This window comes from Pezoporus wallicus, unplaced genomic scaffold, assembly GCF_028554395.1.
Source record: "Pezoporus wallicus isolate ANWC-B61680 ecotype Strahan unplaced genomic scaffold, APGP_CSIRO_Pwel_v1 contig_5785, whole genome shotgun sequence".
NCBI lineage: Eukaryota > Metazoa > Chordata > Aves > Psittaciformes > Psittacidae > Pezoporus > Pezoporus wallicus.
The window spans coordinates 1,301,375-1,324,077 of record NW_026641150.1 but is presented as its reverse complement, the minus strand read 5'-3'; the positions used below and the strand labels follow the sequence as shown (position 1 = coordinate 1,324,077).

At 42.1% G+C, this 22,703-nt stretch overlaps 1 protein-coding gene across 1 annotated transcript; it reads right to left on the bottom strand.

Moving 5' to 3' along the window:
• Nucleotides 1–1,022: 1,022 nt before the first annotated feature.
• Nucleotides 1,023–21,607, bottom strand: LAMP1 (lysosomal associated membrane protein 1). The gene is made up of 9 exons (XM_057422314.1): nucleotides 21,496–21,607; nucleotides 11,457–11,572; nucleotides 9,925–10,138; nucleotides 9,661–9,819; nucleotides 5,786–6,006; nucleotides 4,015–4,137; nucleotides 3,052–3,121; nucleotides 2,711–2,881; nucleotides 1,023–2,043 (listed from the first exon to the last, which is right to left on the bottom strand). Exons 1-9 carry the CDS (start codon nucleotides 21,545–21,547, stop codon nucleotides 1,904–1,906), a joined length of 1,266 nt encoding a protein of 421 aa, XP_057278297.1. The 5' UTR covers nucleotides 21,548–21,607; the 3' UTR covers nucleotides 1,023–1,903.
• Between the last annotated feature and the right edge of the window lie 1,096 nt (nucleotides 21,608–22,703).

The window sequence follows — 22,703 nt, the reverse complement described above, 5'->3', positions numbered from 1 at the left end:
GGGTTTTATTCTGCCTGTTGAACAAGTATTGTTGAAAGTCTCACCTTTTGACACCACCCTCCTTTTCAGACTATTCTCCAAGCTACCTTCATGCTTTGTCAAGGAAGGCTTTATATTTTTCCTCCCTGCAGACTGAATTTCTTTCATTCCTCAGCAGGGAAAAAAGAACATACCAATTTTTCACAGGAAATAGATGAATGCTCTTCTAGACAAATAAAGACGGCTACTAACAGTATGATTCCAAGCTATCCTATTCTTTATGGTACCAGACAGACAGCTTTCTGCTTGCATATTGAATTATAAGGATATATGCAGTACCATGCTTACAGTCTGTCAGCAGGTATTAGGAAATACTAGTTTATTCACAACTGGCAAAATCCACACTTTCCAGGTACCTTCAAGGTAGCAGGGCCCACCCACAGCATACCAGCCTTACTGCCCTGCATTCAGTTCTCCTTATCAGAAGAGCAGTGTTCTGTGCAATGTTTCAGCATGCCTTGATTCTGCCCTGCATAGGTAGTACTGTTAACACCAAAACAATACTGCAGGAGGGAAATCAGGGAAGCTTAAACACCGAGGTTCCTTTCCAGCACATCACAGTGCACACAGACCTCAGCAGACATGCACCTCCTACTCTGTGGTGAGAATCCAACTTCAAATTAAAACATAAACTATCACTTCCTCAGTCCTTATACTGAGTATCTTGGCAGCGCTTTCAGAAGGCAATGACATTTTTCAATAACAAGTAATTTAATGGATGAGTTAACTTCTCCAAGTCTTGGGTTACTGATATGCAGAAACTTTACCTGTTTCCAAGCACAAAGTCCAAATCAAGGGACTGTTCCAAAGACGCATACAGAGTTAAGCCTCGCTTTAGTGCCACAGAGAAACAACTTAAGCACTTGTTTAACATAACTCCACACTAAGGATTTGTTTAAAGCTCCCCAAGTAGAGCCAAACCAAAACTTCAGCATTTAAACACTTGACCACTGGGTTAAACAGTGACCAGCAATACTAAGATATACAGAAAAAAAGTGTCTTTATTAGCATTGTTACAGGCAATGCATACATAAGAACTGATCCTTAAAGTGTACAGCCCCCCAGTCAAGGTTAAAGCAAGAGAATCAGCAGATCGAGATCTATATTGTACATGTGTGCAGTAACAGGATCTCTCTGGACCTTCCAACAGAATAGACTGAAATCACTTTACAAAAAAAAGTAAATAAAAATAACACCCATTTTAAAAAAGTACCAGCTCCTAATGAGCTGGGTAGCATCAAAAATATCAAACAGGGGAGTTGTCCAATCATAAAGAGTTCCTGTAAGGTTTGAGTATTGCATCATTCACACCCTGCATATGCCAGGCATTGCGTTTAAAGCTTAGTAAAAAATACACACCTAAGAGACCAGGTGGAGTTTAGATTTTAAACTTCAATTTTGTCAGTTGTTACTAAATCGTTTTGAAATGCATCATCAGTATAATTAACATCATCACTGGATGGTAGCAGTACAAAGAACAAACCTTTTCCCTTTGTTAAGAGTTCTGAAAGTGAGTCAGTGTGAATTAGCAACATCCCTCTCTGGAATCTTTAGCTGACGTGACCTTATGCCAATTCCGCAAAAAAGCACCTTTAAAAACTTTCAGCTTGTTTCTAAGTGGGTAAATATTTCAACTAGTTAGCAAAAATTAAACACCAGAATCTTCAGAAGTTATTTTCTTTGTGCATAGTTAAATGCTGCAAGATGATTTCACATTTAATAAAGCAGACTTTTAAAGAAGAAGCAATTTGCAAGAAAAGGTGTTCCCTTATAATATCAATCTTAGCTCAGGGGAAATGTGTGGGGGAGTTTTCCCAGCCTCTTGCAATTGCTTTTCATCTACACTGGATTTTAGTGCAAGTCATTAAATTGTCTGATATCCAGCATGGCTCCTCTTTCTGCCAATCAAGTAAGCAATCAAGACAATGAGAACAAGACCAGCCAGGGCTGCACCAACTATTATAGGGATCAGCATGTTATTTTCATCCAGCTGACATTCTTCCACTGGAGAGAGAGAGAAAAAGACCCATGTTAAGCACTAGTGCACCAACAGATGGCTACATCCAGAACTCCAGGCTTTTGCTCTCGGCACATAGCTACAACTGGCTCAAGTTCACATCTAGATTAACTTGCCAACAACCAAAAGGAAGCTAAGTTCACTATGATCATTCAGGATGAAGTCCTTCTCATACCAGTTGTATGCACAATATAGAGATCTAGAGTAATTCTTGCCTTCTCAAGAGCTATTACTCTTAGCTATATACAAGCATAGCTGTCACAAATATATTCATGTGACTCCTCCCACAGCTATTTTGCTTTAATCACAATCACAAAGGACAGCGTTAACTAAAAGAGCTGGTAACTTCCCAGAACTTGCCCTTTTCATATGACTTTCTGTACACAGTTATGAGGGAAAGTTAACGCTTTTCCTTAGCTCTTCTCTGGACCATATGGAAGAAGTCCTAGTTATTTCAAAGCTTTTTATTACATACTTCTCATGCTAGCCTCAGCTCACAATCTCTTACCATGCCACCACCCCATCTGTAGTAGGGCACACAGAGACTAAGCGTAACACACCCACAAGCTGACATTTGACTACAGAATAATACGTTTATATTAAAGTGTACTCCACAATTGTTAGGTTCCCTGCCCCAAAATGTAAACATCTTACCTGCCCCAAATTTGTCTCCATCAATCTTGAACACCTGGATCTGAACATTAAATACGTTGACCAGGGCTTTGTCCGTGACCTGGAGATTCTCCTCTGCACTACACTTGTAGGAGTTCCCTACTGTAGCTCTCAGTTCACTCATGCTATTGTTTGATGCTTCAAATCTTGGGACTGCGTAAGAGAAAGTCTTATTACAGAAACCTGAAGAGCAGAAGCTGTAAGCTTGTAGACTTTAAATTTGATACATTCATCCCCAACATTTCTAACACATTATTTAATGCAAACAACCCTTAATATTTATAGTATTAGTCACTGAAGGTAGACTTCTTAAAAGTCCCTACCTTTTGCTTCAGAAGGGAGAGTTGTGCTCACATTCACACCTTGCAGGAAGAATTTTTCAGCAGTTGCATTCTTTAAGAAAAGAAAAAAAAACAAGCCAGTAGTTGTCATTTAAGCTAATGATGTACAACATAAGCTGTTAACATTCAGGGTCAATTCTGCATGCGTTTTGAGAAAGGTTTTCAAAAGATAGTCCACAATTGGGATTAACATCCAGAAGAAGAGCTTCATTGCACTTGAGGAACTATTCCTTTGGGGGAGACAGGAATGCAGAGCAAATGGGACCATCACCCCTAAGGCTGCTGACATAGTCCTGCCCATGCCTTAACCAGGTTAGTACAGTGATCTCACCTGTGGTACAGATGCAGCTTTGAAGCAGGTCAGTACACCACAGAGATGTAGAGGCTCATTCAATAATAACAGGTCAAGGTGATTGCAATTTGATCAGTCCCACAAGTATTAAAAGGAGTGTGAAGCTCTAACAAACATGGTGCATTCAATCCTCAAGGGTACACAGTACTAATATAGCACTGGAGCAGGGCTGTGGGAAACTGAACTCCCAACCACCATAGGCGACCATAAGACAGGCACATGTAGCCCTTGGGCTGTGCCCAGAATAATAATGTGGACTTAAATCCAGCTCCAGGCTTGTACGATTAAGTGAGATGCCTACTTGTCACAGGCAGTTGCCCAGGCTGGGCAAGAAGCTTTAGAGTAGTAATACAATCTTAAATTCTCATTCCAAACAAAATACATATATGCATACATATGTATGTGTGCATACATACATATTCTTTCCTCACAACGGTGACCAAGTGTGAAACCCTCTAAATCCTAGTATTAAAAGCAAAGGAAGTATTTACTTCTCTTCCTTCAGTTGCATCTTTTTTCTCTCCTACTTGCCCCAGTCAGTTTTCCCACATGAAAAGTCCTGCAGACCCTACAGCTTGTTTTGAGACTCTTACCAATGCAAAGTGGAAGATAACCCTTGTTTTCTCAAAGGTCAGATTCAAGAGGGCAGATGTGTTGTTGCATCTCCCAGAAGAAGTTGTATTATGTGGTATAAAATTCAGCACATCCAAACCAATCTATGAGAGAAGAGGATCGGTTATGACATTCAAAGAGACTAATGCATCACCATATGTTCAGCTGAATTCTGGCTTGCTTATGCTTACATGCACACTCTACACATTACAGCTGACTGGCCAGATACACTAGCCCATAAACTGCACTTGCATTACCACGCTGGCAGAGAACATAGGGCATCTTTGCATGGCTAACAAAGCTTCCTGCAGCCAATAACCTGCTGCTTTCTGCACACTAAACTTCCTTGGTCCTAGCAGCATAAGTAAACACATCACTAACCACTACATCAGGGAGCAAGAAGCTATAAAATACTGCTTGGACATAATGAAGGGAACCACGTGTAAGCACAGTCATCTTACTAATCACTTCAGTTCAAAATGCTTTAGTTTTGCCCATGGGACATGATTTTACACTGTCCTGTATCTGCAGAAGGCTGTGAGTTAAATACACTTCCCAATCAGTCAGCTGGAAACCTTTCAGAAGCTTTTTGTTGATCCTTATCTGACTCTGAAAAACTCACTCGCCATTACACTAAAATCAGCTGTTCCAGCAGAGCTAGAATGCCACGCGATACATGGCTAGGTGATTTCACGCAATTAAGGTGGCTAAAATGCAGTTGCCATCATAACCAGCTAGTGTACAACCACATACCAGCTATCAGTGCTCCTGGTCTTACCACCTCTCAGTCATCAGCATGATCAAAAAATGCAATGGATTCCTTTGCATCACCACATACAGCATTAAGCAGCTAAATCCTATGCAGATACCACCTCCCCACACCAGGTCCTTCATCAGTGAGATCCAGCTTCAATTATGGTTGCTTTTGTATAGTTAGTTTGCCCACACTTGTCCTTGTTACATCAGATTAATCCATGGGATAGGAAAAACCAGCTTGTGATCAAAGGTCCCTCACAACAAAGCTTTACTGGACATCAAGGTTTGCCGACCCCTGGTCACTGTTTCCTATCTGAGGACCTTCAGCAGTCCCTTTGGGATTACTCCTCACTGCTCCGCCTTCCCAGCTAAGTGTGTACCAGGTTTGTCTGTGGAGTTGGCAAGCTGGGCTTTGCATCAACAACAGAGGGAAAGAACCAATACCAGGCTGGACCTTACATAAGCCATGAGGCATGTTTGCTGTCAAAATTGGCCCTTCAGTAGCTCAAAAGCATTAATGTCAAACTCAAGTCTCCTTGGTGCTAGCTGGAAGTTAACCTGTCACAAGCCTGTCCAGTTTTACAGCAGTAATAACCTTCCCTTCTAATAGTCTCTATTTTCATTCAGGTGTCTCAGGCCAAATTCTTGGATTTTTTTTTTAGTTTAAAAAGCCTTGTTTAGATGGCATCTTTCATAACAGGATTCCCCCTACTCATATCTTGATAATTTTTGACTGCTTCTGTGGAACAGCCACGTACATGTACTAGATCTTACAGACAAGTCTAACACTCTTACTGGACAAAAAAAACTTACCACTTTCGGTAGAAGAGAACCTTTTGAATTGTCACTAGTCTAGTCAAAGTTAAGCAATTCAAATGGAGTACTACCATGGATGAACACAACAAAGAACTGTGATTTTAAAAGAAAAAAGTTAGCCTATAATAATTTACCAAGTCTTCAAATCTGAAGGCTTTGAAGAAAGAAAAAAAAGTATACCTTTTCATCTTTTTTTAGATAGGTGATATTAAGCTGTAACCCCATGTAGGCAAGTACACAGGTTCCATTTGGACCAGTCACATTGTATTTACCAACTGCAGGATTTGGGGGTGATACAGTTGGCACTGGGCTAGTTGTTGTTGGAACCTGGCTAGTAGTCTGTTTAGGAGTTGTAGGCACTACAGCAGTAGTAGAGACCATATCTTCAGCACATTCTGTCTCTGGAGAGAAAGGAAAACAGTCATTACAAAAAAAAAAAAAAGCAGCTGTGGGATGCTCTACCTTTTTATCCTCAAGGGAAAGGAGGATACAATTTCAAGTAGCTTATTCTAATACAAGATAATAAAAGCTGAAAATTGTGATGGTAAAGTGTTATTTGAACTCTTGTTACAAAATTTGAGACATTTTTAAAGCCTGGCATGTGAAAGTGACACCTGTGCTGTTATTTACAGAAATTCACAGTGATTGTATCTGCTTTCATTCATGTCTGTCATTTCACTTTGCCATCAAGTCAGGATAAATAACATACTGCTATGCTGACAGAGCCAGTGTTCGGGCTGTATGTTCACAGCAAGGCTAGAATGACTACCGCTCAGACACTCTAGGCACTTGCATGCTAGAAGCAAAAGAACAGTTCTCTTGCCCACTGTTCAAAGTCATCTCTCAGGAGGTATGCTGTTCTCCTTCCCCTCTCTCCCTCAGTTACATTACCAGGTTGTGAGGACCGCATGTCATTATTTTGGAATATCCACTGTAACATTAAAATGCTACTGGACCTGACACTGCTGATAGCAAATGTTCTACTATATCCTTTCAAGTCAGTCCCCCCTTTTGTCCTGCCTTAGCAGCTAAATACCAGGGGGGTAAGAAGGCCGAGTATGGATGTGCAAGACAGCCTTCTCTTTCCATCCAGTTCAGCAGCAACTTCCAAGGCAAAAGAAGACAGAAGGAGCAGTGACAGATTTATTTGCCAGAGTACTCAGAAACAACTGGCACCAAGGTCTTAACTTGATCTGGGAGCAGGCTCCTGCATTGAACATCTAAGCCAAAACCAAAGGTCAGAGCAAAGACGTTACTGTAGTAGAGGCTTCCATGTTCTAAGCGAAGGTCATCTCCCCATGTCAGGGATAACGGCTTGCAACTTTGTGAGGATAACAAATTGCAGCAGCAGTCAATTCTGACTCAAAAGGCCTACTTCTAAAATTTAATCCTTGCAGATACCAGACATCTAAGAAACAGCCTCTACACTTAAACATCAACTGAACTTTCAATTATGGCTCAGAACAAGGGACTCTAATCACACCTAAAGTTACCAGACTCCAACACAGCACGCTTTCCTATTTCTACTCCATTTATGGAAAGTCAGAGCAGAGGGAAGGTGGATGAATGGATGGATGAGTGACACTATCTTCTGTAGACTGATATTGGTCATGTCCCAAAATGGGATCATTTCTTAACAAATAAACCCAACAGCAGCATTACTTTGTATCTCAGTGGAGCATTTCCCCTCCATCTACAAGATCTCAACATGTACAGCCTCTTACTCAAGCTGGCAGAGATGGAAGCAACCAAACCAATTTGAGTGGAAGTTTGCCCTGGGTGGAGTCTTAATGCAGTATTTTTACTGAACCGATTTACAGCATAGCTCATAGCAACTCTTTAAGACAAATCTGAAGATGAGACAAATTCTTATGTCTTTCTCTGACAGTTACAGGAAAGCAGCTGACAAAACTACCAACACACATAAAATGAAAGCCTCCTCTTCTTCAGAGCTGCAGATAATCATTACCATAACCTCAGCCACTAACTTCAAGGTATATTGATAGAAGTTACCACTTCTAGTGATGCAGATACACTAAACACTGACTCTTCATCCCTTCCCTTCCTTTCTGCCCAAATCACCAGCAGAAATATCCTATAATCAAAGAGTTGCTGGGGAGAGGGGAGGTGAGGGAGAATCCCAGATCCAAAGTTTATCAATAACCAGCTACCACAAGGACAGGCGAAGCCTCAAGTCCACAAGAATGGAAAGAAGGAACTGATCTCAAAGAACAATGTGATTTCAGGGTCAAAAAGACTTAAAAATGAAAAAAGATAGTGAGAATTCTTCAACTACCTGAATAATAATTAAAAAAAACCTTCAACCACCCACAAGAATGAGCTCATTGTGCAGTGGGAATGAAAAAAAAATATCTGGGTGCAGACCCAAGACAGTAATAAAAACTTAGGAATGATAAAGAAAAAACTGCATGGCAGTATGGGTAACAGGAATGTGCAAACAAAAAAACCCAAAGCAAATAGCTTGAACTCAGACTAGTGTCTACTCCAGGATTACAGAAAATGTTTTTGTTTGTTTTTTTTTTTTTTTCTGAGGATCAATAGTTTCATCAAGACAGTGATACCTCAGGATGAAGAAAACCAAACATGGAGAAGTGCCCATGGCAAATTAAAGCATTTTTATTAATCTAAACCAGAAGTACAGGAATAGAAAATGAAGCAAAATGCTGACAAACTTATGTTGCATAAAAAGCACCCTCCAAAAATAATGAAATATTGATAGATTTTTTTTTTACCAAAGGACTACACAAGAACAGGTAACAGGCTAGCTTAAAAGGAAAAGTATTACACAGTAGGGAGATCTTACTAAAGTTTTGTAGACATGTAAGCTGGCTTTTCCCAGTTTCATTGCCTATGTTCAAGCCTGATAACTGATCACTTATGTTTATCTGGTGTGATAACTGGATCACGATATCTATTAAAAATGAGTGAGTTCTGAAGACTGGAGTAATAGAAATCAGATTTTTTTTTTTTTAATGAAAAATGTAGGTCCACATCTTTGCTGCGAACCAGCTCACTGAACGGAAAAGGTTTGATCAAGAGAGGATACACATTGAAATCCAAGCCAGTCATGTGAGGCAGCCATTAAGTAAGTTAATGCCATTATTATCATGCATCAGGCAAGGTATTTTTCAGAGATACAGGATATACTCCTGTTCAATGTATGGAGGCATTGAACAGAAGGCACCTGTTCAATGCATCCATCCCAAGTGAGCACTGACTACCCTAGTTTTTAAGATTCATTTCAATTTAACAGGTGCGTAAGTTGGATTAGCAGCATAAGAAAAGTTCTACACTTTCCACAGAAGATAAAGGTTTTCTACTTGCCCCAAAAGCAAAGCAAAGACTTGTCACTCCTTAAGACAACAGCATGGGTGATCAGTTTATATGGCTCTTCAGGTTTGAAGAACATTGCCACAAAAACAAAGGACTTGAACATTCCATGAAGTAGCTTGTCTTCTAATCATTATAGCAGTGAAATTACAAAATGCTTTTCAATACAAGCAATCAGGATAAAGTTGCTTTGTGATCAAGTCAGAGAAAAAAAATATCACTGTTGCAGCTTACACAAAGCCTCCTGTAGGAAGGCAAACAGATCTGTTCCCTATAAACTAGTTCTCTATTGTCTGCCATTGTATCACTCATTTTCCCCAGAGCACACAGTAAGTCATTCAAATCACTTCAATAGAGACATAATACTTGGAAGTTATCAGATACTTCTTAAAAAAGGATTTTGGCCGTATGCCCAGCTGACCTACTGCAGCACATGTTTACACACGTAAATACTCATGAACAGAAGGAATGTTCCACAATACCTGTATAAAACCCATGGGAACACAGTGCACTATCTTCCAGTCATGGATGCTGAAAACCCTACAGATAAAACCCAAAGCAGGTCCCCTCATTTCAGAAGATGCTGCTATGAGAGCTTCAGATCCAATTTGTACCTACCTAAATATGATGAGTCAGGACTTAGAAATAACCTATTACTGGAAATACTAGCTTATCAAGTATATTTTCTGCTACAAGATACCTACTGTTCATACTGAAAGTGCCATTTGTGAGATAGGCTTCCAAGGTAACATTGCTAAAAGTAACGTTCACATTCTTCATATTGACTTGCTTGGATCTGACGCATCTGTATGTTGTGCCTATATATGCCTGAATAATAGTTCTATGCGATACTCTCTTCACTCCTGTAAAATGATTACATTGCATTAGTATGTAAAAGTATTTACCGAAACAAATCAGTATTACATCTGGAAGGGTTACACAATAAGAACAGGAAGTTTTCATTTTACCTGCAGTTGAGTTATGGAATAAAGTTGCATCTGAGAGATTGTAGTGGAAAACTAGCTCTTCAACTTGGTACTTGTCTGCTTGTTCTGAGAAGTTCAGACTTAATGAATGTCCTGCTCCAAAATCCAATACCAGTAGTGGATGAGATGTGTTACCTTTACCACATGAGCTCTGTGGGCCTACTGTAGCATTTTGTGGAAGAAAAAAGTGTGCAAACTGTGGGGTAGAAAACAACACAGATGTAAATGAGCTTTTCCTTACTGCTTTTTAAATATCCTATGAAAATGTTACAAAATATAAGAGCTGACGTTCATATGTGCTATGTCTACTTCTATACCAGTATGTAGCAAATAGCATTTTTCTGGCACTCAGATTTCTAAGACTACCACCCTCTGAAATTTGTGGACAAAACAGAAATACTGCACTTTTTAGACTTCCCTCTCAGCCCCCACTAAACTAGCGCTATAAATTTGCGTGTACTTCAATACAAGGTGAATCAAATCTGGCAAACTCTGGATGTGTAAAAAACAGGAGGAAATTAAAGCTTTGCTTCTTGTAGTACAATTGAGTAAGAACAAAAGCAAGTGGTACAGCCTACACAGTTTGGCTATAATACTTTTGAGCTTATTACATATTGGGAAGTAACATGATACCTGAAGATCAATACAGTGTTTGCTGAAATGTTCTGAGCTTACTGCTTACACAAAGAAACGGCCAAGAGCATGTTATGAAAGTAGTCACCTCTGAATACAAACTTACATATCAGTGTCAGGAGGACTGCAACCATCTGTACCACTGAAAAAGTGGACTATGCAATATAGCTCAAAACACGCATAGCCAGTGCACACTGGCAAAGTAATAGGGTTTTTTACTTTTTAATTCCACATAATACTGATTGCTAGGAAAAAAAAAACCATCATCTTCAACAAGAGTGCCTCAAAACATGCAGCTGCAATGAGATAATAAATAATCAACAATTCCTGTTCAGTAGCAAAGATACCAAGAAAGTAAACTGAGAAGCAGAGTACTTGTAAATAAAAAAAAAATCTCAACTTTCCAATAACAGGCTTATGCTGTTAATATGGAACAACTTGTAAGCACTGCACTGGTCGGCAGATACAATGAAATCTAGAGATCTGCTAAGCAAGATCAGATTTCAGGCAAGTTTAAAAATTACATGCCAACAGCCATTTCAGTTCAGATTTAGTCCATGTAAGTATGACCAAGTTCACAGAAGTTGACTGATCCTTACAGTTCCGGTGAAAGCCATTTTAGCTACCATTTAGTGGTATTTCAGTCACAAAATTAATTCCACACATGTATTGTTTGTGGTGTTTCAGGCAGCCTTAACACTGTTTAATTAGAAGAAGCATCAATAATAACTTGATGCAACATGACTGGAAGGGAGAAAATCTTTTCTGAAGTGGTTTTTATGCTTAGATATTTGTTCAACGCTTAAGTACTGTGCACTTGCAGAAATACCACACAGTTTATAAACACAAATTAGAGACAAACAGGGAAGTATTCCCCTTACCTCTTTTTGCCCATTGCTTTTGTACTCCACTGAGAAGGCTACTGTCATATCAGCAATTATGCAGATCTTACCACTCTGATCTTTCACCTCAAATGAAGAGGAAGCCTGTAAAAAGCCTGTTAAGAATGACAAGTGGTTAATTTTGTGTCATATAATTTTATCTTTTTCTGATCCCAAACAGAGAAAGATGTACAACTCTACATTTGTGAGTACATCCCAAACAACAGGTTCATTTGGAAATTTGGGTATTAATGGTCTCTATACTATCTTCAACATCTCTCGTACACAGATGGCAAATTTAAAACACCATGTATAAGAAGACAAAGCCACCCAAACTGAAACTGTTGCCATGCTGGGTCCTCAGAGGGCAAGAAAAGCTTGCAACAAAAACCAGTCGTAGCCTTCAAGGCAGCTGATCAGTGTTCATCCGACACAGCTTCAGCCAGAACTGACTTAGCATATATGATCTTGCATGCCTACAGCACTCGGCCTTCCCCCCACAACACACCACACAGCCTTCGTTCCCGCTGTACCAGGACACTTGGCTGTACATGCCCTGAATGCAGCATGAAGAAAGCTTGGATTGACTGCTGACGTTTTAGAGGGACTGCCAAAAATAGACGATGGACCATGCCACCATTGCCAGGAGAACTTCGCTTCACTGTCATCACCCTCTCTGCACTTGGGAGGAGGATGGGGGCCAAGACCTTGACACAGGCAGATGTTATGTGTTCCTGACTGGTTTAAGCCGACCTCAGACTGAGCTGCACACAAGAGCACAGCTTTTCCCCCAGTCACTGCCCTCCAGCCCACCAGTACTGACCCCACTAGTACTGACTTAACAGGGTCAGAACTTACAGCAAGAGGAGCACAGGATTATCCTTTCTGACAGCAGATCAGCATCCACTGCCAATGAAGCTTCACAAAGGGAATGTGTTGCAGCAGGCTGGATGCAGCCAAAAAAGCTGTTTATCTCTTACTTCATTTGCAGTATGGGCTAACTGGACAGAACTCCTGAATCTAAAATCATACCAAGGTCTTTCAAGTTAATTTTCTTTTTTTCTGGTTCTTAACTTGTCACAACACACACAGCCAAAGTAAACCTCACGGCAGAAAACCTGCCGGATTCTCATGCTACCACTTCACCAGCCTGCATTTCCAACAACTTCAGTCTTGCAGAAAACCTGATACAGAAAAAAAAGCATCTGCAAAACATAAAGCAGTCTATCTCCAGCAATCAAGCTTTAAACACACTAATCCATTCAGCTGCTGATACAGCAAAAAGGCTCAGCTGACGGATTATCCATTAGCTAGCTTCCCTCCCCAAGTAGTTTTTAAAATGCAAATCCCAATTTTAAAACTTTTCACTCCACAACTATGGTACATAGACTTGTACTAAGACTATTATTAGGAAAAATTTGACTCCTGTCAGCTGGACTTTGATAGAAGGCCCTTCAGTTGCAGGAATACAGCGGAAACAATTTCTTTGGCACTCAGCAAGCATTTTCCCTTGTTTCTTTCCCCTTAGCAACAATATATCCTCCCCCCAGCACCAAAGGGAGGCAGAGCTGTAGCTGGAATTAATAAACTTTACCCAGTTGCTTGAAGAGTCCAGACCTGAAACCAGAGATAGGCAGAAGAGAGAAATTTCTTGAGAATGGATAGTGTAAAAAATTGGTGTTTCAAACCAAAACTACTACATTTGCCCTTCTGTGCAGCTCAGTGTTCATTCAGGAACATATATTCACAAAGATGATGTTACTTATTGCAGTTCAGGGCAGCACTAGAAACAGCCGATGCTCTTCCACATGGAAGTTTCAACTTGCAAAGTTTCCTTCGATTTGAATTTACATCTGGAACTTGTTTACATTTTACCCAAGCACTTGTTTTCCCAATAGCAATCTGCTTACGATTTCTTGAAGATTTCTGGCACAGCATAGAAAACAGCGTAGAAGCAGGGAATAAAGTCCATGGCTACTTGAACTAACACTACCAATGGAAAACGTGCTAGAATGAAAACATCCATTGTGCATGCTGACTCCCTTGTTTGATAGCTATTAAAAGCCTTAGCAATTTTAAAGCTAAAAATAAACAAGTAATAGGCAGAAAAAGAAAAAAAAAGAAAAAAAAAAAAAAACAAAACCCACAAAACCGAAACAGCTTTAAAAATAAATGCAGAAAAACAATTAAGAAAAATGTTGTTGACCTAAAGGAAAATGTGACAGACACTACAGATGATTCAGAGAACAACGGAAAACAGTGCAGAGATACCAGAAAGCATTAAATGGGAGAGAGATACCGGGAATGAAGAGATTACAAATCAATAATAGAGAATAAGGGGTGTGAACAAACAGTAGGAAATACCACCTGCCTAACTGCTGCATTTTTGCCAGGTTAAGTTCATAAAATGCTATGAATCCCGATTTCGTAAGTGTGAAACAAACTTTAAAACCCCATTTTTCCTTACGAAGAGTTCAGCAGTTACTGGAATTGCAGTGTCAGTGACAAGACAAATGCATCCAGCACGAGACACTGAGCTGTCCTTGATGAAGTGGCAAGAGGGCTGCTTCACTGTGCATAAGCTGATGGCAATAACAGCGACACCTGTGCTACAGCATCATCTGCTCCCATGGTCTTGAAGGACTGCAGACGAAAGAATGAAGGATGTAGGAACAGAGAAAATTCAGAACACACGGAGAACAACAAATCAAGACACTGAGGGAAGGAAGGTCCTGCCTACTTTTCACTCCAGCCAGTCTAGGGCAGAGGAACAGCTCACTGGGCTTTGCAGGAAAGCAGCCGTTGAGTTTGCGCAGGCAGTTTAAGTGTAGACTAGTGATTAACGCATGAATCATCACCAGCCCACAAATAGCAAGAGCCTACAGTCAAAATGTCAGGAATACAGAAAAGCAAACTGATCTTGAATTAATCTGTCCTGGGAATATTTCTAATTAAGTTACATAAACCATAGCTCAATTTTATCATTGCATATCTACAACTTGAGATTACTGCTTGTACTTCTCGTAACAATATCATTCTTTGCTATTCCACACAAAGGCTGGTACAACCTTCAGTTTCTTAACTTCAGACTTCAAATGTTCCTCATAATAAACTGCAGCACCCTATATGACAACAACCTGTGTTAGAGCAAGGGCAGTACTACAGTGGCAATGTGCACCCACAGTCCAGAAAGCCAACTGTATGTTAGAGCATGACCAACAGGTTACAGGAGCCGATTCTGCTTCTCTACTTTGCTCTCATGAGACCTCACTTAGAGTACTGTGTGCAGTTCTGGTGTTCCCAACATAAGAAGGGCATGGAGCTGTTGGAACAAGTCCAGAGGAGGCCACAAGGATGACAAGGGGGTTGAAGTACCTCCTGTTATGAAGACAGGCTGAGAAAGCTGGGGCTGTTCAGCCTGGAGAAGGGAAGGCTGCGTGGAGACCTCATAGCAGCCTTCCAGTATCTGAAGGAGGCCTGTAAGGATGCTGGAGAGGGACTCTTCATGAGGGACTGTAGTGATAGGACAAGAAGTAACAGATTCAAGCTTAAACAAAGGAGATTTAGATTGGATATAAGTTCTTTACTGTGAGAGTGGTGAGGCACTGAAACAGGTTGCCCAAGGAAGTTGTGAATGCTCCATCCCTGGCAGTGGTCAAGGCCAGGTTGGATGGAGCCTTGAGTCTAATGGAAGGCATCCCTGGCAGGGGTGTTGGAACTAGATGATCTTAAGGTCCCTTCCAACCCCAACCATTCTGTGATTCACACAACTGAAGAGCTCCTAGACTTTTCAATAGCAAAAAAACAAGTTTTGTGATGTTTATTATTCTCTTGGCTGGAAACACTGTATTGCAGATACCTAGTAGAGGAACCACCAGAAAAGTACCAGCATCAGAGAAATTCCACTTCCTTTGTATTTCAATAGGTGCTGGAAAACGGCTGCTACGTATTTACTCTAGCTGTGTATTTTCAATTGAAAATCATAGGATAATCTCTCCCTTTATAACTTTCTAAAGTTAAGAGCCTCATGCAAGAAAAGATCAAAGGTACAACTGTTGAAGCAGCAGCTAATTATGTCACTTAAACTAAATCCAGCATCCTTCCTTATCTAACATACCTCATTAAAAAAAAAAAACAGCATATCAACATTGAGATACAGTAAACAAGTCAAAACAAAGACTTCTTTGGTATATAACAATTTATCTTAAAGAATTCTCCTCAGAAAGAGTTGTTTTAAACTACAAACTACAATGCTAAGAAAACAATCTAGCACATCTGAACAATCTAAATCAGAGCCTTTTTGAATATGGCTCTTAGAAAGCCATATTCCCCATCTCTTGACCACACAAAGATGACTTTCGGTTTCAACCTTATAATAACTGAAATCTTGTTAGCCAAGCACAGCTACCCTTGAGTTATTCTCCCATTTAATGGAAACCTACTGAGGGTGAAAGATGAATGGTGCTGTGCTCTAAAAAACCCAAGCATACATCAGTGGCAATTGTTTGCACTGCCTGCTTGCAAAGAGGACTCCAGCTACTATAGTTAATAATTTACTTTGTCTCAATTTTTTATTAGAAACACAGAACATTGACAATAAAGACCTAAACACAAAAGATACTTTTTTTTTAATTTGGGGTTTGTTAATATAGTTATGTTTCCCACATAAGTAAAACTCTAGTATCTTTCTTCCTCTCTTGGAAGAAAGGACAGCAAGCTACCCAAATCGACCTGGGTACATATTCCTCATCATCAGTAGTTTGAGCAATACAGGTATCTTGTGAATGGCGCTGTTTGCAGTTACATCAAGTGACTATGGCATTAGGGAGGAAAACCATGGGTGCAGCACAGCCCAGCTAACCTAATCACTCTCATATATGCTGTGACAGTGGCTCAGAGCATCACACCTACAGCCTGGTCATACACATCAAAGACTCCTCGGCTACAGCCTACCCTGTAATTACTATGCAGCAGTAATCTGCAGGTAAGGGATGCTTGCTGACAAACGCCAGCACTACACAATCATTCTGTATCTAAGCTAGTCACTACTGCGTTGCCCAGCACCTTTGCCCAGAGGTTCTTAGGGTATACACAGTGAACACTGCTATCTATGGGGCATTAATCCAAGGAGATAACAAATGCTAGTTCTTATCTAAAAAGACCATTTATTTTCTGTTGTACAGAAGCGATCAGTAATTTACTCATTCTGATGGCTTGAAAGGATCCTGTCATCTCAGTGTGAACAAAGTGGTGACCTTAGTTACCACTTTAGACCCCTAAATCTATGCCAGAGAAGAGAATGGAAAAATCCCCGAGGAGCTATGCTCTCCTCTGATGACCTGTCTTCTAATGTAAGTACCAATCCCAGAGGGACACTTAGTACATACAAGTCCTTTTTCAGAAGACCAAGTCACAATCACTTGCTTACAATCCAAGATCTATACTACCTGGGGATAGTACAGAAAAAGAACTGTAATAAAAATACATTTTTTGAAAGATCATTCTATTTACTAACCCTGACATTTCTGGGGAACAACTGAAAGCAGTAAAATCCATTGACAGACTTGATGCATGAACAACTCTGCATGAGACAAAATAGTTTTCATAAAACTGAGTTACACTTACCTGTTACCAACACATTCTGAAGACTGAATGCAGGCTATCTGGAAAGCCTAAGAGGAAAACATAAGGCTGGACCCATTTCAACTGCTGTTGGAGACACTTGAACACAAACACAGTGGTGGAAAGGGTGAACAGAGCTTAATTCAAGGATGGATGAAAGTAGTTTAGGAGAGAAGAGAACCAGCTGCATGTGTGCAGTTACAGCACTTGATTATATCAAGTTCCTGATCCAGGCCTGGAAGATACACCCTTGTCGGCTAACAGACAAATTCATGCAGTCTCAGATTATGAGATTATTGATATTGGTGATTTCCATTAAGGCAGCAAGCATTTTGTTTCTCAATTGAAGTTTGCATCTTGAATAACCTCTGTCTTTATAAGCAAATTTATAAAAGTACAAAAGCATTAAAAATGAAAGGTTATTCAACAGCTGTGCACTTGCCATTTAGCCAGAGAATTGCACAACTGCATTTAGTCATATGAAGCTTTTTTTACAGTTTCCTATCTAGAGGAAGGAAGTCTTGGGATGGTTCTACAGCAGCTGATTACATGAGTGCACTGGAAGGTCTGAACTCCTGCGGCTAGACCCTTTCCAGCATTCACACAAGTCCATTTTGCACTTGCTCTGGTTAGCGCTGCTGTATCATGCCACAAAACTAACACACGTCCTTCAAGATAGCTGGCAGGCTCAAATAACATTTGGAGGAAGAAGCACTGTCTTAATTTAAAGACAAGGCCTCACCAGAGGAAAGGATATTGGAAAAAAGATAATACAACTGCCTCAGTAAAAACATTCTCCTAGTCCTACTGAGAAGAGAGTAGATCTCACCTCTGTCAAGGAAAGTAAAGACACACCGGTGTTGCCATATTACACAGACTGAATTCTGCCTTGTTAAGAAATCAGAAGTTACTGAAGTTACAGATACAAGAAAACTCAGTACAAGATACAAGAAAACTACATTTAGTGCGGGCTACTGTGCTCAAACCTGAACTCTGGAGAGGGAACAGCTAGGTAAGTGCTGACTGTGCAGAGCTGAACCACATTTGGAACTCTGTACTCTACTGCCAGCATGCTGCTAACACTCTCAAACTTTGAAATACAGTAGAGAAAGTAATACTGACAGGAGTCAGTGGTGCTGTCAAGTGACAGGAAGGTTAAAAAACCGTTACCCTGAGATTGAAAAGGACACCAGTCAATCTTATAGTCAGATGCACAAAAAAAAAGTGGAAGCTTGATTTACCAAAACATAAGGGAAATTTAAAAACATATAATTTAGAATTAAGATAATGCAATGAAGCATTCAAATAGTTGTTGTAACTATTGCCACTCTCATATCCAAAAGGGTCTCCTGCCAAGCTCAAGAGAATAAATGCCAAGAAATCCATTAGGGCACCAAGCTTCCTCAAGGAATTTTTAAAAATCACATCTGATAGAGAAGACAAACTGTTGCAGGTAAGCTGCAACAAGCAAAAGCAAGGTGTGCCTTCTTAGGGCTAGAAATCAGTTACCTTTGAGACAGCTTAACAGAGATAACAGCAGTTAACATCTCAATAAAGTATCCATCTCTTTTTTGAGTAGGGTTCCTCTGTACCTAGAGGCAATCCTTCAGTTTATTGTCTGCCCCCGATTAGAAAATACCCTGTTCACTACAGAACAATCTAGAAGCTGGTTTCACCAAAGACAAAACTTCTCAGTCAGCCTGAATGGGAACCTAGGGACCATATCTTAAAAGCAGCATATCAGGGAGCCTGTAGAGTTTTCACTCAGCAAGTAAGGAGTTGCTTCTTAAGTCAGAAAAGCTGCCTTAGTCAAAGCTGAGTAACCTATCACAGGAGGACAGCCTTGGACTAGCATGCAAATTCAGATCCTTAGAGAGTGTGTCAACACTCTTAAAGAGGTTATCAAGCAAACACAATGTTAAGGACAGCATTTGGTAAAACCACGCTTTGGAAGTCACACATTAAAGTCACTATATTTTATGTAAACTAATTTATACTCTGCCTCAATCCATACAGCTAGCAACACCAAAACTGGGTGAAACAATACAACACCAAATTGCTCACTGGCGGGAATTTATTATCCAAGTTTCTCTCAACTATCCCTACACTGGTAGCAAGGTTTGAAATTCCCCTTCGGACAAGAGTTGTGCAACAGAAACACGTGCATTATGTGTCAGTAACCCTGAAGTGGCATCACACTACCTTGGTCAAGCTCATTTTTCCTTCCCCAAATCTCAGACTCTTTCATTAGTTACTAATACTAAATCCACATCCGACCCTAAACTTCGGTTTTCGGAAGTGTTTTCTGTTGCATTTGCTGTCTCAGTAAGGGAAAAAAAAGCCTGCTGGTGCTCTAGGAGTCAAAGAGCACAAGGAGCAATGTTGGGCTTGGCACACAACCCAACTATCCCATTGTGCTCAACAACAGACAAGCACCATCTTCCTCCACATTTCAAAAAGCAGCACCTAAATTTGAGGGGAGGCATTTAATTTCCTGTAGTCCTCTTTCCCTGTATTACCACAATTTTTTCATTCCAGATGCACACTTGATACAAGTGAGGAAATGCATCATGAAACACTTCATGCTGATACATGAAATATTCAGCTTGGTGCTTGCTGCTCAGTGTGAATGTAAAACCGAAACAGTAAGTGAGGCGTGATGAGGTATTCTGAAGGAATAAAAAACTTCTTTTGTCCCAAAGTCAAGGCATTGCCAAACAAGCTTTTACATCTGACCCACCCAGGCTAATCCTTCAGCCTCCCGTGATCATTACCTTATCCACACTCAGATGACTAAAAGACTGCAGATGAGCTAAAAACTCCTGAAGAACTCAGATCCTATCTTCTTATCTCCGAATTCTCCCCTCACTACAGCCCAAGCCCTGCCACTCTGGCAGACAATGGAAGAGGTGATCTGTACTCCAAGAAGGAATCTCTATATGCAGCACAAAGATTATTCCTGGGACTGTAAAGTTATGTAGAAACACCCAACTACTAGACATTGGTGCAAAGTCCCAGCTGTCAGTAAATAGTTTCTCTGTGGTAAAATAAACTAGTCTGCTGCCTCAGCTGCAGAAACTTAACACATTTAGCATGCCAGAAAGTGTCAAAACCTAACACAGTGAATTATGTTTGTAACCACTAGTTAAGCAGGGGAGAAGCTACCACAGTCCTATAACCTACAGTCTGTGGTACCACTTAAAAACTATGCAGCCTAATTAGAAAGCAAACAAAATTCTTCATTTAAGCTATAACTACATTAAATAAGCTAAACAAAGAATTCTCACTGCAACACCAGTTCAATGCCACTTAAGCTACCAATACTAACTAAAAATCCAGCATGACAGCGCTGTAAGTCACTGTGGTCACTAGACTGGCTAACAAGGGCTGGATAGTTGAGCCACTCAGTGCCCTCTGTGACTGACACCTTTTGGGCTCAGTGAAACTGAAGTACCATCAACAATGATAAAGATATTTACCACCAAAGAACAGTTGAAAGAGTTCCAAAGACTACCACAATCTCCAAAATGACAGCAGATAGCCATTCTCAACTGCTGCTTTACTCTGGCAGTATTTTTGCTGGCCGCTGAAGAAGTTTCCTTTGCTGCCAAAGCCACATTCAGAAACTTGATAGTGTCGCATGATGTGGCTTTCAGAGCAAGAAAGCTGAAGCAACACAGTTATTAGTAAACAGGCAAGCCACTTCCTCACCAAACAGTCTTGCTGCACTAACAAGCCTTCTCATCAAGCACTAAAATCTCCCTATCCCAGCGACATGTCAGATTTCACTCACGGTATGGCAGGATGGAAGACATTAAGTAAGGGAGCATTACATGCTTTATAGGAAAGGGCTACTTCCTAGCAATGACATCAGTAATTCCTGCGTCTCCATGTCTCGTGGGAGGCAGAGGCGTGATTTCAGGATCTTCCCAGAGCGCTGTCCATAGATCCAGGGCAGATACTCAGCGAGGGTTCCCGGGCACCACACCAAGCGCAGCCGCTGCCGCCTTCATCCTTCCCCTCATACCTCCCGCAGCTGTCAGAGGCTCTCGGGCGCCGCAGGCCCCATGCAGTCAGAGGGAAGCGATGACCTCCCAAGGTATCCGCCACCTCCCAGCAGCCGGGAGCTGTGCCCGGCGACCCCCAAGGACGGGCCACCCCCAGTTCCCCGCGCCAGGCCGAGGCCCGGCTGAGTTGCCGCCGCGCCCAGGAGGCCCGGGACCCCCTGCCCCCAGTTACCGGCTCGGAATAGCAACAGCAGGTGGGCGCCCGCGGGCGGGTTTCCAGTGACAGCAGGTGCCGCGTCCAGAGCCGCCGGCCCCGGGGGCACGCCAGGCTGCGACGACTCCCCCCGGGCCCGCGCCCCCTCCGCCCGCCACCCCGCCAAAGGCCTTGGCCGCCTCGTCCCCGTCCTTACCGAGCAGGGCGGCCGCTGCGAGCAGCCGCCGCGCGCCCTGGGCGCGAGCCATGTCGGGGGCACGGGGCAGGGCGAGGCGAGGCGGCACCGGCGGGCGCGCGGAGCGGGAGCAGCGGGTACAGCGGCTGGGGGCGGCGGCTCACCGCGCCGGAGAGACTGGCGACGGCCCCGGCCGGTCATATGACAGCTGACGTCACCCGGGCCCGCCCAGGCGCCGTCACGTGAGCTGGGCGGCCCGGCGAGGGAGGAAGGCGGGGTCTCGCGAGAGGAGGGGCTTTTCGTCGTGTTCCAGCAGGCCCTGCGTGAGGGGAGCGGGGGGGCGCTTTGGTGCGTGTGAAGGGCTGTGGGCTGGGGGGTGCGTGCCACCGTCCTGAGGGACAGGCGTGCACCGAAGGATGACGGTTTGTGTACGGGGTACACGCATACGCAGTGCACTGTCATCACAAGCTGCTGCAGGTCAGCCCCACGCTCCTCTTGCTAACAGCGCTAACCTGTGGGTCTGGGGCTTCCCAGGCGCTGTTCCACCCAGGGCTGAAGACACCCATGGCTTGGCCCCGGTGTGCTGCTGGCCTGACACTGGCTGCCCAGTCAGCTCTCACCTGCAGCAGGGATGTTTGGGAATGGGTGTTCTGAGGCTTGGGGTCTTTGTGAGCTGCCATAGGTCTTACCGCTGTCACTTAGGTTGAATGAGAGCTGGGAGAAACATCGCGTTCTTCAGCCAAGTTGGACAGGGCTTTGAGCACCCTGGTCTAGTGGAAGGTGGCCCTGCCAATGGGTTGGAACAAGATGAGCTTAAGGTCCCTTACAACCCAAACTATTCTAGGATCAGGACCTAGGTAAGCCTGACCAGTGTTAGGCATTTAAATGTGTTTCCCAGTGGGGAATGCAGCGCGGGCAGCTGTGTTAGAGGGGAGGTGATAGAGGAGGGTGAGAAATGGCTTGGGGGAGCAATTAAACCACTTAAGTTCTGTGTTGTCTCCAGAATATGTTTCTTACCACTAGGTTTAAAGGCGGTCTAAGGTAAGTACAGTGATCTCACCCAGAACTACCTCAGTCCCAGCTGCATAAAAGTGCTGGAAGTTAATGGTCTATTATCTCTGAACTGATACATATATATGCATCACCTGTGTATACAGATAAGCCACATCTGTGTTCAGAGCTAAAACAGAGATTGCAATGACTTATGGTTGCATGAGTAAAATTAATTG

Bases quoted from the DNA above. Each gene is read 5' to 3' on its own strand.
- LAMP1 (XM_057422314.1), bottom strand. From the start codon at position 21,547: ATGGCTCGCGCCCAGGGCGCGCGGCGGCTGCTCGCAGCGGCCGCCCTG. The intron at 10,139-11,456 runs GTAAGGGGAATA...TCTACCCCACAG, and splicing joins AAAGCAATGGGCAAAAAGAG to TTTGCACACTTTTTTCTTCC. The intron at 9,820-9,924 runs GTAAAATGAAAA...ATCATTTTACAG, and splicing joins ATTCCATAACTCAACTGCAG to GAGTGAAGAGAGTATCGCAT.